The sequence below is a fragment of the Acomys minous genome (genome assembly GCF_964271855.1).
Source record: "Acomys minous genome assembly, chromosome: 10".
Taxonomy (NCBI): Eukaryota; Metazoa; Chordata; class Mammalia; order Rodentia; family Muridae; genus Acomys; species Acomys minous.
In genome coordinates, this window is record NC_140491.1 from 101,008,065 (window position 1) to 101,022,404 (window position 14,340).

General features: G+C 40.9%; 1 protein-coding gene across 2 annotated transcripts in view; it reads right to left on the reverse strand.

Moving 5' to 3' along the window:
• The window catches only part of GALNT3 (polypeptide N-acetylgalactosaminyltransferase 3), a 39,756-nt gene that overhangs the window by 15,334 nt on the left and 10,082 nt on the right, over positions 1–14,340 (reverse strand). For both annotated transcript variants that reach the window (XM_084798177.1, XM_084798178.1), the window contains 2 exons: positions 8,734–9,357; positions 4,385–4,557 (listed from right to left, as the gene is read on the reverse strand). In XM_084798177.1, coding sequence (XP_084654303.1) covers positions 4,385–4,557; positions 8,734–9,248 — 688 coding nt within the window. In that variant the 5' untranslated portion in view covers positions 9,249–9,357. The remainder of the gene's footprint in view (positions 1–4,384; positions 4,558–8,733; positions 9,358–14,340) is intronic.

Here is a 14,340-nt window from a genome sequence, read left to right on the forward strand (position 1 = left end):
TGAAATTTATTTTCATCCATAACATCTGAGAGCTAAGGCAATCACCTGCCGTTGACCCTTCTAATTTCACGGCAACATTTGCTCATTCTGCCAGTAAGAGAAACATTATGTTACCTGTCTTTGAGGGAAATGAGACTATGTACACAAATTATAACTCCTGTATTGCCTAATGCCATAACTTGTATTTATTCTGTCCACTTCATTAAAATGCAGGCAACGTGTCAGGGCCGTGGGAGAAGCCTACAAGGAGCGGACCCCAGGAGTTTAGAAAGCTCACAGAGAGCTGAGTCGGGGACTATAAGAGTCAGAAACATAGATTTCAACTGAAAAAAAAAAATAGTCAACAAATCTTTAAACTGGTACTAAAAATTTGAGAACCCTAACAAGAAATTCCAGGCCATCAGGACGGCTCACTAGCTGTTCGGCAGTGATCACAACAGCTTAATACTCAAACGTCAAGAAAAAGGCAAGTAGGGTGGTGCTCAGAGTTGTAGTCGGTTGGGGATAGTTCTACTATCAGCACACGTGTTAGGTGTCTCTTGATTTCTTCCTCAGTAAAACACAGAACTAAAAAAGAAACATGTAAACCAGCAGACAAAGCTTTAGTAACAGACATAATTTAAGACCTTATACATCTGAGTTTGGATGAGATAGGTAAGAGGCAAAAGTTGAGACAACAGATGATAGAAAACTGAGCCAAATCAATACAGCGTTTTTTCACATTTTTAAGCATCTTCACTCTATTCTTTTGCCATTGCGTTATTTTTGTTGTGATGGGGGCTTTTTGTTTTTGTTGTTTCTTTCAGGCATGGTCTTGCTGCATAGCCCAGACTAGCCTTGAATAGAATGTGGTCCTCCTGCCGCAGCCTACCGAGTTGCTGAGATTACGGGTTTATCCAACACATCTAGCTTGCCATTAAATACCTGAATTCTTATTAGTATATAATTCAGTTTAAGTGACCTTGTTAGGCCCAGAGCACAGCGTCAAATACATGGGGGGAAAAGGAAGAAAGTAACCCCCTGGGGAGTGTGTTTGCTCCTGTCACATTTTAATGGTAAGTGCAGAAGAGTTTGGCTTTAGCTTGGATGGCACAGGTGTCTTCAGTGATGCAAAGGGAAATGTGGTGTAAAGGTTAAGGATTCATTAACAGGATGAGATTCTAGGAAGAACACTCCGGGAAAGAGAAATCTAAACATTACCCTCCTATTGTCCTCACTATTGACTTAACATTTTAACTCCTTGTAGGTACCTCAGGGATACTCTCCTAAGGACAAGCAAGACTGTATTATGCCAACATGCAAAAATCTTATCAAACTTTTAAGTGACTAGTAAATTTCAAAGGTTCTCATGTAGACTTATTCACTGAAGTTACTATAGATCCCTTCAATGTGCATCCTTCCTTTTTTAAAAAGGGATGGAGAGATGGCTCAGAGTTTAAAAGAATTGGCTGTTCTTCCAGAGGACTAGAGTTCAAATTGCAGGGCCCACATTCTGGCTCAGAACTGCCCAACACCACTCTCAGGAGTATCTGACACTCTCTTCCTGCCTCCTTCAACACTGCATGCATGTGGCGTACAAACATACATGCAAGCACTGCATGCATGTGGCGTACAAACATACATGCAAGTAGAACACCCACACTCAAAAAATGGAGGCATCATTTTTCTTAAAATCTGAAGTATCTTCAAGTTTTTATCTGCTCCCATTCCTTTTTGAGGATGTAAATAAAAATGTACACCAACTCAGGGATCCTGGGCTAGAGGGACATCCCTTTTAACTGCTTGGCCTTAGGCAGGTTATTTTGCCTTTTCTCTACTTCAGATCCCTCATCTATAGGGAGGGCATGGCAGAATTAGCAGCACTGGTGACTATCAGGAGAATGAGGAGAACACAGGACCTATCAGGTGCACCACTCTAGTGTGTGTGTGTGTGGGGGGGGGGGGAGGTGTGTGTGCGCGTGCGTGCCTGTGTATGAGACAGGTGTGTATCCTACGTTAGCTTTGAGCTCCTGAGCCTCTCTCCTCAGTCTCTGGGTGCTGGGACCACAGGCACTCACCACCACTGATGGCTTTTCACAGTTCCTTACACCAGAGAGGTGCTCACTAGATAAGTTTCAGATTGGATGCAGTGAGACAAATTATACTAGCATTCAAGTATGAATTCTGTTAAGAAATCAGCCCAAATTTATTGTCAAGTGCTTTTTAAAACTATAAAGGGAGCAAGCAGGTCCTTTAGCTGAGAACTCTTCCTTCTGCACCCTTAGCTAGAGGTGGAGGGCAGAGTGAGTGACCCTGAGTGACTCAAGCAGTGATGCTGTGGGGACAGGCAAGACGAGCCATTGGGAAAATGCCTAGCTCATCAAACAGAATTTTCTGAAGGCAAAAAGGGGGGACGGCGGTAATTGCAGTATCATTTGAAAATGTTAAGTTTTAAATTGGTATGAGCCTAACGTAATTAGGTAAGCCTTATGTTTATTTTGAAAGTTATTAGGAAAGATGGCAAAAAAGAGTGCTTGAAACAGGAAGATGAATAGGTAAATTTTCATCTCCATGTCCTTTCATTTAATGGCTGTTTGAGCTTTTAAATAAAGATGCGGTTTTCAAGGGAATGCCTACTTGTAGTCAATGTGCCATGCCTCTATTGTCTCACTACTTGGGACCACCAAGCAAGAGAATAACCATCTATGAAAGAACATTCAAGAAATCAACCGGGAAAAGCATTTCTATGACTACTTTACTAGCTTTTTTTTTTTCAGGTAAACTTATAGGGGACACAGATCTTAATCCAGCGTGACTTAAAACGCTCTGGCTGCTGTCCAGCGAGACAGGAAGAACCACAAAACCGGATTAAGCAGCAAAATACCAGTTTGCTACAATTCTGTGCTAAAGCAATAGGAAAGGTATTAGAAATTCAAAGGTCTACATAGTGTCTAACTCCATGTCCCCTTCCTTCTCTCAGCCCACTCTGCTCCTGTCTATTTGTTCGTTTGCTGTAGCCTCAGGCATTAGCTGGCATTGCAGGCATGCAACACCCCATCTCACTTATGGGAGTCTAACTTGAATACAGAAGACATCAACTATAACACTTCCTCATTCAGAGACTAGGTCTCATGTCAAAAATCTCTGAACTGGGCAACCCCCCCTCCCCCCCCCCCCCGCCCGCCTAAACATTTCTCTATGGAGAGTACACTCACTTTATTCACAGTATTTAAATGGAAGCCGTGGAAATACTTAGAATTGTATGGAGATGAGATGAGGCTAACAGTTTCATTTTATGTCAACTTCTTATCATGTCTGGAATAAGGATACATCTAATGTAACCTGTTGGGTACCTGCCCTTTTCTTTTCCTGAGCATATAAAATGATGATGCACATAACAATGTTTTGGATTTGATGAGGGCATGTTGTACCCATTTTACAAACAAAGAAACAACTAAAGACACGGGATTAAGTGTTTGGGAATCTAACTCCAAAGCTGTGTTTGCTTAGGAGTAATTTTGTAAGCCCTGAAATAAATTGTTTTGTACTTAAGATAACTGTAATTTTGAAAAATTAGAAATCAGAATATTTGTTAGACTTTTGATTCCAATTCAAAATATCTAACAGTGTCTGCCTTATAATTGTAAGTAGTAACAATCATTTAAAGAACATTGCTAATTTAAAAAAACAATACTGAATTATTTTTTCAAAGCCTAGATCTGGAGCCACACTTCCGTGATATAGCAGTTGCCTGCCATACATGAGGCCTGTAGTAGATCCTCAGCACTGCAATGGGGAAAGTACCCTCCAAACCAGAACTGAATGATACCACGGCATTAGGTACTTTATGAGCATCACCTGTTAGTTATGGCACTTAAATTGATTCCTTCGTATTTAAAAACAACCCAGTTATGCTCCAGTTCTAAATCCTACAACGGGATGCTTCACAGAATCAACAGCACATTAATTACACTCACTGTAGTTTTCCTTTTCGGTGGTTTGTGAGTAATGGCGCCATTTAAATTTGGTACAGCATTGTATTACCTCCCATTTTATCAATAAAGAAACTGAGGCCAAAGAGTAAGTAACTTAACAAATTCACAGAGCTGGTTAAGGCCAGAGCTGGGGTTCCAGCTCAGCTTTCCCTCATGCTCACATCTGAGCTCTCAGCCACTGTGCTCTAGAGTAGAAGCCATATATCCAAAAGCACAGCTAGGGACCACAGGCACAAAGTCTCACAACCCAAATTTCTCAAACAGGACATCCTAAAAGCCAAACGTCACCACTCGCCACACACCGCCCAACCCCTTTCAGGCTGTAAGACGGCACACCGACGGCACACCGACGGCCACGCAGTCTCTGGACTTGACCACGTGGATTTACTGATAAGCATGTGCTTTCTTACCGTCTACACTAGCGTCATCCACCAAAATGATTTCCTTCAGCAGTATTGCAGGTGAAGAGTAGAGCACACTGTGGACAGTTCTAAGCAGCGTGGACCACGCTTCATTATGAAAGACTATGATGACACTGGTGGTAGGCAGGGGAGGGCAGCGTTTAAATTTTTGTTCAATACATCTAGAAAAAAGTCAAAGAAGCAGGAGAACAATTATGACTTTCGTTGGTGTATTTCACCATTGTTACACCATTTCTAGAACATCGCTAAAATAAGCATCATTTAATCACTCCTACCCCAGCTGACAGCAACTGGGTTTCTTCCTGTATGAAACTACCTTAACGGCATATAAATACAACTAGACTAAGCAAAGCTCTACAAGCAGCTTATTCACCCTAGTTATGTCCATTGTTACAAATAAAAAGAGTTGAGTTTTCTAAACAGTCTGACTTTTAGGAATAACTATAACCTATAAATGAAGCAACTTGCAAAAATCAAAATTTCTAACTACTGTTTGATACAAACTAAAGTATTTTGTTTTCTTGCCTAAGTTACCAATTTTTCTTTTTTTTTTAATTTAAACTGCCTTCATTAATCAAATACTCAATTTTGCAGACATTATTTTAAGTTAGATGTGTCTTTAAGTACAGGATGTGTGTGTATCCTAATTATTTCCCAAGATATTTAATCAATTTACTTTATTTATGGACTCAAAATGGGAAACAAGCTCACCATAAAACCTAGGTTCTTATGATCATCAAATGTCCAGTACTGCTTACTTAACACCTGTGTTAAGGAATTCACTCTGAGAATATGCTTTGCTGTTTAATTAAGACCTGACATTTTCAAGTTGCCTTTTAACATGATACATTTAGAAAGTTAAATACCTACATACTCATGCTGAGCCAGTCATGATGGTACATGCGTCAGTACCAGCACTTGGAAAACAGAGGCAGGTGAATCTCTGTGAGCTGGAGCCAAATTTGGTCTTTATAGCAAATTTGAGGCCAGGCAAGGCTGCATAATGAGACACTGTCTGTTAAAATGAAAGTCTTGTGTACATAACCATCAGTTACATTGAATGTATATACGGAAAGGACTCCTAAGTGGTTTTGACTTAAGTAATTAGTGTTACCATGAATTACCTAAAAGCATTAGTTACAGATTGTTATCAGATTCACTACTGTAATACTGTCTTCCTCAAAGCGAATGTTATTTATAAAATAATTAAGACAGCAGGGTGACAGTGGTTCAGTACAGCCTCCAGCCTTGAGATGCCAAGATTATCAGTCACCAGCCTTTAGAGCTGAGGTGAGGAAATAGTGTGGGCTTTACAATATTGGGGCATCAAATTAACCATGTGTGGTCTGTGCGGAAGACCAGCTGCCCAGGCAACAGTGTCTCTAAGTCCCATAATGTATCATGGTTGTATCAATTTGGGCAACAGACTATCATTCTCCTACAGGAGAACATGTAGTTCATGAATAATCAAACCTTGCTGCTCACACTCAAAGGTAAGATGCAAGTCATTTACTTGTTGAGATAAGACCCAACACACTTTGTTGCCCTGAGTGGCCAATGCTCCAATCACATCAAGTTCCCTTGTGAAAAGCCTTGTAGCAATGTGTGTGGGATTCTTTACCAAAAGCAGGTCAGCAGGGTGGAATGTTTACGGAAGAAGAAAGACGTTAGATCAGAAGGGACCTGTGAAAAGGACATGTCAGCACAGCTGAAGGGAAACGGGAAGGGCAAACAAACAAACAAACAAACAAACAAACAAACAAAAAACCCACACTATTGGAGGTAGAATGCCACATAGAATCACAGCCAGTTACTTTTTGTAAATTGAAGTTTGAATATACTACTGGTTAAAAATAACATACACTCGCACAAACACACACTTTACCATAATGACACAGAAATAAATTACTAAATGTAAGTTCATATTTCAATACATAATAGTTTATAAACCAACACAAATGCTAAGTAAGATAGCTAGAAAAACTCCATGGCATGGTATAGTCTTATGTTATAGGGAGGAAAGAGAATTTGGGGATCAAAGATTTTTATATACCTTTATTTGCTATGTGGTCAATTAATACAATTAATTTATATAATATTAAAGATGTGCTGTATAAAACTTCACACACACACACACACACACACACACACACACACACACATCACTAGTAAAACATTATCAATTCAACTGTGAAGAATTTCCTTCTGTTTAAGTAAGCCAAGATTTATTTGCTTAACAAATAACTACTAATGTGAATTGGTAAAAATGATACCAAGAGGGTCACAGCAAAGTGCTGGTTATATCATTAATGCAAATGATAAAATTTCTCAGTATGCCTATAAACTGCAATCATTTTGAAATAATGTATATAGTAAATTTATGCTAAAAAACCAATTTCTATAATTTAAAATAGTGCAATCAAATAATCTGCCAGAGAGACTCTGTATTTACTGTAAGGCAATTTGTAAAATTCAGCATTTAGAAGACACTTAAATTATCAATCAGTTCATCACTTGGCTTTAGGAGAAACTAGACCCACATGACTGATGAGCCTCAAAAAAAAATGCTAGTGAGTTTTTCAGAAAATGGGGTTGTGTTAATACTGGTATATTCAAAGTAAGAAACCACTGGACTTAGCTGGGCAGTGGTGGTGCAGATTTTCATCTTAGCACTTGGGAGGCAGAGACAGGTGGATCTTGGTGAGTTAGAGGCCTACAAAGTGAGTCTACAGAGTGAGTTCCAGAACAGCTAAGGCTAAAACAGAGAAACCCTGTCTCAAAAAAACCAAAACCAAAACAACCAACCAACGCAACCAAACAAAAACACCTGGCCTTTAGCACCCACCACAAGCAGTGGAGAAGCAGCTCTCCAACTCCCCCAAAAATAACTGCTGTTAATGTGCTCAGATGATTTTCTCTTCCTCAGTAATTAAATTCCTGAACACTATTGAAGTTTGCTAATGCTAGAATTAAAATGCTCATCTTCAGCTGATAGTAACTGACATCTCAATGAATAAAAATTATCCTTAATGAGTTTTTATGTGAATTGCTTTTCAATCATGAATTTTCCCAGAATTAGTAAAATGTAAATGCTACATCTGACTCTATTACCACATGAGAAGACCTCTGTAACACCAGGATATTTCTTAGAGCAACAGTTTCTTCCCACATTTACTTTGAAGTGATAGGCAACTTAGCCTTGAATCACACCGATGAGAACAGAGTTACATATATATACACGCCTGCCACAGCAACATGCAGGGATGCATGGACTCATGAGCAGGGCTTCACAATCACAAATCTGGCACAATCTGAGGAAAAGAATAAACCCACTTATAAAAGTCTGTATTGTTTTGAGTCAGTGCCAAATGTAGTGTTAGAACCAGAACAAAACAAAACAAACAAAACAAAAACAAAGACAAAAAACATACAGAAGGCACCAGTTGCTTACTGTTTGCCTGTCTTGTGCTCTCAATAATTCTTTTTTTAAAAAAACTTTTTATTAATTTATTCTTGTTACATCTCAATGGTTATCCCATCCCTTGTATCCTCCCATTCTTCCCTCTCAATAATTCTTGATGGCCCAAGAGCGCTATGAATTCATCTCAACTCTTGCCATTCAAATATAGCATTTGGATGTCAATTTACAGGTAGCAAAATGGTTAAGTCTGTATAGCCGAGACATGTATGTAAATGACACCACTTAATAATAGGGAATATTTGTTTCCTGGTAGTCTGGGGTGGAGGTGGCAAGAATGAGCAAGCAGGGGTTACTTGCAACAACATCCACTCTTAAAGTGCACAAAATGCAGGGAATTCGGAGATATATTCATGTCTTGACAGTACTCTCAAAGTGTGTAACACATTTTGCAAACCAATAAACTACCTAATAGCGTCAAAATCTTGGCACATTTTAAAGATCATTTTCATCAGATCAGAGAGATGAAAACAACCCCTTCACCTCCTACGTTTTCTATAAAAATCATCCACACGTTCCTAAATAGATAAGGAAATTATGCTATTTAAGGGGACGAAAAGAGAATGTCCCTGAGTTCCACATCAGACCTAGAATTCCGTTTTCTAATTCATAAGGTACATTTCATGTCCTCACTGCCAAACCTGTAAGAGCTATGGATACTCTACCTCAATAATTATAAACAAAAACAAACAAACGAACAGCATTGGCTGATACTCTGCTTCAGAGTGCCTAAAAACAATCAAACGAACAGCATTGGCTGATACTCTGCTTCAGAGTGCCTAAGATGCGCCCGCCCGACTTAACGCCTCTTCCATGAACACCCTGCTGACAAACAGGAAATGAATATTCTTCAACATACTCAGGCGGTCGGGTGTCAGGTCCAAGATCCCGGTGTAACGAAATCCTGTCACTTGCAAAGGCATTGAAACAGTGCTTCGTTTCCCCGCGTTCCTTCTCCTTCTGCTCCTCCAGGCTGAGGTGTGTGATTTTAAACGCCTTGCCAGAAGCACCAGGTGCGTTGGAATCCTGAGGTGGGCGGTCAAGGACAGGTTTCAACTCGGCTGCAGTATAGTACCCTTGCAAACAGGGTCTCTCGGGGACATGTACGCTCTGCTTGACGGGAGCTCCGATTTGCATCTTTGGCATTGCGTCTTTAATATTGTTTACAGCTTCAAGCATAAAGTCGAACATTTTGTTTTTGTTTTTCAAGGTTCTCTCCATCTTTAATTCCTCCTTGGAATATTGAACACTTACTTCTCTTTGCATTAAAATCAAAACTACTAAAAAGAAAAAGATGACTGCACCAAGCTTCCAGAACTTTTTATGGTAATGTCTCTTAATGTGCAACTTTACTAGTCGTTTTAGGTGAGCCATCCTGACATTAAATGCTTGTTACTTGACAGATAACAGTTATGTTTTCCTTTGTTACTTATACTTTTTATCATAGATTTGCCAGTAGAAAGATTTCTTTAAATGGAAATACCTATAAACAGAGATGACATGTATTAGTAATTAGTATTAGCAATGACTCTTTCCTAGAGTCAAGGTATAATGCATTACTTCAACCAACAACTGAACATGAACTGCAAAGTACTCTTATCACTTAAACAATACACAGACGTCTTGCCCTCAAGAAAATTGTACTTTAAGAAGAAAATACTTTTGCTAATTGATCCTCATCTACTGGGCCAGTCAAAGAATAAAACTTTTCTTGCCAGGAAAACCAAACCAAACCAAACAAAACACCCACACATTTTGTTAATTCTGTCAAGAACTACTATATATTATATACACAAAATACTGTATTGCAAATATATTTTCAGATTTATAAAAACAATATTTTAACTTGATAACCAAGGAATCAAAGGTCTTCATTAAATGGGGTTATAAGCAGGGCAGATCTCAAAGGAAAGTAAAGTTCTGCTTGCATGCACTGCCAAACATCCCAACAGTGACCTTTTTTTTTTTTTTTCTTCTCTTGTTCTGGGCATTAACCTGTGCAGCACCACCACTGCAGCTAAGCAAGCTGATCAAGCAGCTTTACCAAGAAGGCAGCTGGCTCTCTCCCCCTAGGCATATGCTCACAGTCCTGCGAGTCATCTCTCAGGAAGACAAGCAAGAACATTTAAGGCATTGTTTTCAGCAGCTATTTTTAATAGCCCCCATAAATAAAAAGTCTTAAAAGTACAAGGAGAAATGATCTAGCCTTGCTTGAGGTGTCTCCGGGCCTCCGGGGTTTAAAAGGAAGGAGATGACTTGAAGGACTGCTTGCAATTAAGTGTGAGAAAAGAACACAGGCCTCACTAGGACCTAATGTGAACCAGTGTGAGTCGGTGACAGCCTATATTGGGCTGGAAGTGGATTTTCTTCATGGTACTTTAAAACGTGTGACGTAAAAGGGCTCAGTGTGTGACTCCGTGCCAACGCACTATTTAGCCACGTCATCAGGAGGGGGCAAAAAAAAAAAAGGGAAATTGACTCTTGTCTCCCAATCTACACAATATTTACAGAAAATATCATTTGTGACAGTGAAAACTAACTTGAGCACTTTATTCACCATGTGTTCCAAGGTTATTTTAAAATTTAGAGTAAGAAAAGCAAGTCAACTTTGGCCCCCAAAGATACCTCAATTATGATGTCTGCTGCCCATAAAAGTGTAATAATTATGGGCATTTCTAGCTTTAGGAGCTTAGTGTTGGAATGAAGTGACTTATCAGGTTTTCACTTAAAAATGATTTATTTTTATTTTATGTACATTGATGTTTGACCTGCATGCGCATCTGTGTGAAGTTGTGAGAATGCCTGCAGCTGAAGTTACAGACAGGCGTGATGTGCCATGTGGGTTCTGGGAACTGAACCCGAGTCCCCTGGAAGAGCAGTAATCCTAACCACTGAGCATCTCTCCAGTTCCTTCACTTTTCTTTAAAAACTTCAGGTAGTTTGATCATGTCCTTTGTGACAAATATTGTTCTAGGCTTGGCCATAGCATTCCAGATAACCTTTACCCTCAGGTAACAGGCTGAGTGCAGTCAAGGTAATAAAGGGCAAGCCAACAGGCAGAACAGGGTCATGCGTCCTATGGGAAAGTGCCCAGGAATAACTGACGTGGCTGAACAGAATCTTTGAAGATAAGAAACTTTAACATAGACTGGCAGGACGCAGGTGAGAGGTAGAATGGCATACTTAAAGGCTCAGAAGTAAGAGAGGCCACGGCCTGAGCCGGGTACAGAAGAGGAAGAGAAGCACAGGTGGGAAGTGACAGAAGAAGACGCAGGGACACCAGGTTCACAGAAAGGCTGAACACCTAGGGAATCTGGAATTTACCCCACAGCATTTGGTAAGAGAAGACCAGGAGCCAGGCAGTTACAGTGACAGGCAACAGTTTGAGATTTGCAGGGACCTGCCTTTGGGCATTCTAGAAGAAGCTATTCAAAGAGAGAAAGAGGTTTCCAGGACTGGCTAGGTGCTGAGGAACAGTGCTGGCTTCAGAAGTCGGGTGCACTTTTTTTTTTCTTTCTTTCTTTTAATATGCAACTGAGGCCAAGATAATTTTGAGCTGGCTTCCTGGGACAAAGGGTAATAGCTGCCTCCACAAATGACCAATTGTTTCAGACCTTTGTGTAAGTCTTGGAAAAAGTTTGAGGAGCAGTGACTTAGGCTGGGAGAAAGCAGCCCTCCCTCCTGCCCAAGTCAAGCTCTGGAAAAAGGAGGGAGTGGAAAGAGGCCAGCTCTAGCACACCTGTTCCCTGTAGGGACTAGTTCTAAACAAAGCCATGTGACGAGTTGAACAGGGGCACAAGTATGTTCATTAAGAGCCCTGAAGGCAGGAAGGGAAGACCCTGCTGTCCTCAGTGTCCTTGAAGCATTTTACTGACAAGGCTGAACACTGTACCAGATGGCACAGGAGGTTCTGGCCAAAATTGCAGAACAGGCTAATAATTAAAGGATACGGGCAGTAACTTGCTAAGGAGTAAAGGCTATCCTCAGGATTATTTGGCCTTCCCCATCCACTACAGGGCTGCATGGTGGTTTCTGTAGAGTAGGACCAGAGCAGTAGACTTGACACATTAGGACGGGAAGCCCATGTGTACGCAGCCTCCATTCCTGTACACTAAGCCAACTATTGACAGCCGTGGGGAAGGCCTCAGGTAGCTGGGGAGGTCTACTGGCTGACATCCATGGGTGTGTCATTCTATCCACTTGACCATTAAAGTTTTTCTCTTGAAGTCAGAATCTTTTGGTGGGTTTAGATGAGATAAACCTTTTCAGGGACTCTGCCCCTTCTGAAAGGCTTAAACACATATCCTCAAATATCAGCATCACTAGTCTTCCAGGCTCAAGTCTTTCAAGGCACCAAACACACAAACCATTAGTAACTTTCAGGAAGTCAATAAAGATCTATACCCCTGTCCATCTTTCATCCTAATAAACACAGTAGACAAATGCAATGTCTACCTATCAGAAATTTTTCCTCTTTTTTTTTTTCTTCTTTTTTTGGCATATTTCACAACTAACAATGCACAGGGCTAAATTTTGCAAAGGTAGATTCTCAGTGCTACCAGGTAACTGCAAACTCATCTGTAAATCAGGATTGATGGATCTCTCTCTCTCTCTCTCTCTCTCTCTCTCTCTCTCTCTCTCTCTCTCTCTCTCTGTGTGTGTGTGTGTGTGTGTGTGTGTGTGTCTCTGTGTCTCTGTCTCTGTCTCTCGCTCTCTGTATGTCTCTGTCTCTGTCTCTCTCTCTCTCTCTCTCTCTCTCTCTCTCTCTCTCTCACACACACACACACACACACACACACACACACACACACACACACACATTTGGACTAAGAAAATCCCCCCAAGAACTCACAGATATGGGCTAAAGAAGACAGTGCTATGGCTTGGGAAAGTGTCACATGAAAGGCTTGCCTGCCCTCACCCCTGTTCAGAGGAGGGAGAACCTTCGAGAAGTGAAGCCTACTGCGAGTGCAACTCCATCCGTTACTTAACCTTGGTAAGTTGCTAATTTGATATTTTCAGTTTCTAGGAATTGGTGCAAAAGCCTGAGTGCTTTCTTTTCTCCAAAGGATACTCTCTAGTAAACGGCTGTTGGTCCAGCTCGGGGGAACTCTGGGTCTGTGACTTAGGTTTCAAAAATGGCTGAAACTATAACTCTCAGTTCTGAAACCTAAAAGTTGCCCATCTCTTTCATTCACTTGTGACCACCAGGAATCTGCCAAAAAGCACCTCAGCCACCAGAAGTGACATCGGGGGCAATGCTTTCTGACGGCTCTAATAGCCCCTGCCTTTCATTATGAAATCTGTATCTGCTTTGGTTCTGGTCATTAATGCTTGTGGCCTCCTCTGTTTCTGCTGCTATGGGATCCCATTAACTCACACTGAAATCAGGAAGCTGATCTCAATGGCCTGAAAAGAGCAACCGCAGACTGCATTTTCACAAGTGCATTTTACAACACCTAGGGGGAAGGAATGTTGACTGACCCTATGGAATGTAGCTGCAGGGTGAGTGTCCAAGATGCACTCGGTAATGCATAAATGGAGTCAGTCACTCCTAAGTAGAAGGCCGTTTCTGCCCATTCGTTCTTCCTTTGAAGGCCCGAGAGTTTTAAGGGATGGGGATACAGGGAGTGTGGGGGGGGTGGGGGGTGGGGGGTAATAAGTAACACTTCTTCTTCAGGTACTTCCATCTTTCTACGGACCCACCCTCCACTCCTCCCTAGACCTCACCCTGTGTCTCTCAGTGCCCAGCAGCCTGTAGAAATGGCAGCAAACTTTCATAGTCAGTCAACCCCTTCCTCCCCAGCTTCCTTCCTTTCTTTTGGACTGAAGACCATATGGCCTCTATTGCAACTTCTGAGTGCCAGAAAGGCGGGAAAAAAAGGAAGGAAGGAAAAGAAGAGGAAAGAAGACAGTGCACAAATGAATAAGCATGTCTGTGGCCATGCTAAATTGTTTGGTTTGTTTGTTTGTTTTACATTTTCTTTTTTGTTGTTGTTGGTTTTTTTGTTTGTTTGTTTGTTTATTTGTTTGTACAAAACCAGGCTGTGTCCCAAATTTGGCCCAGGAGCTGTACTTTGTTCATTTCTTGCTCTAAACATCCTACCCGAGCTGAATTTCTACCTAGTAAGTTTCCCCATTACTCCTTCCCTAGTCCTATCGACCTAGCTATTAAATAATCAAATCCAATACTTCAAATCATCCGTAGCATTTCTAAGATCAGGTGGCAAACAGGACTAATATGAAGCATAAAATATATTTGACTGCTCCAATTATCTCTGGTATCACTGCATCACCCTCTCTTGGTAGTTAAGCAATCCGAGGCTTCCTTTATTTTAAGTTTACCTTGGACATAAACCAGTGTCAGCCTAGAACTTAACTGTTCCTTCAACAGCTGACCTCACATAGGGTAATTTTCCTTAAGGCCATGGATAGTCCGTTGTCACAGAGTAAGGCTGAGCATCCC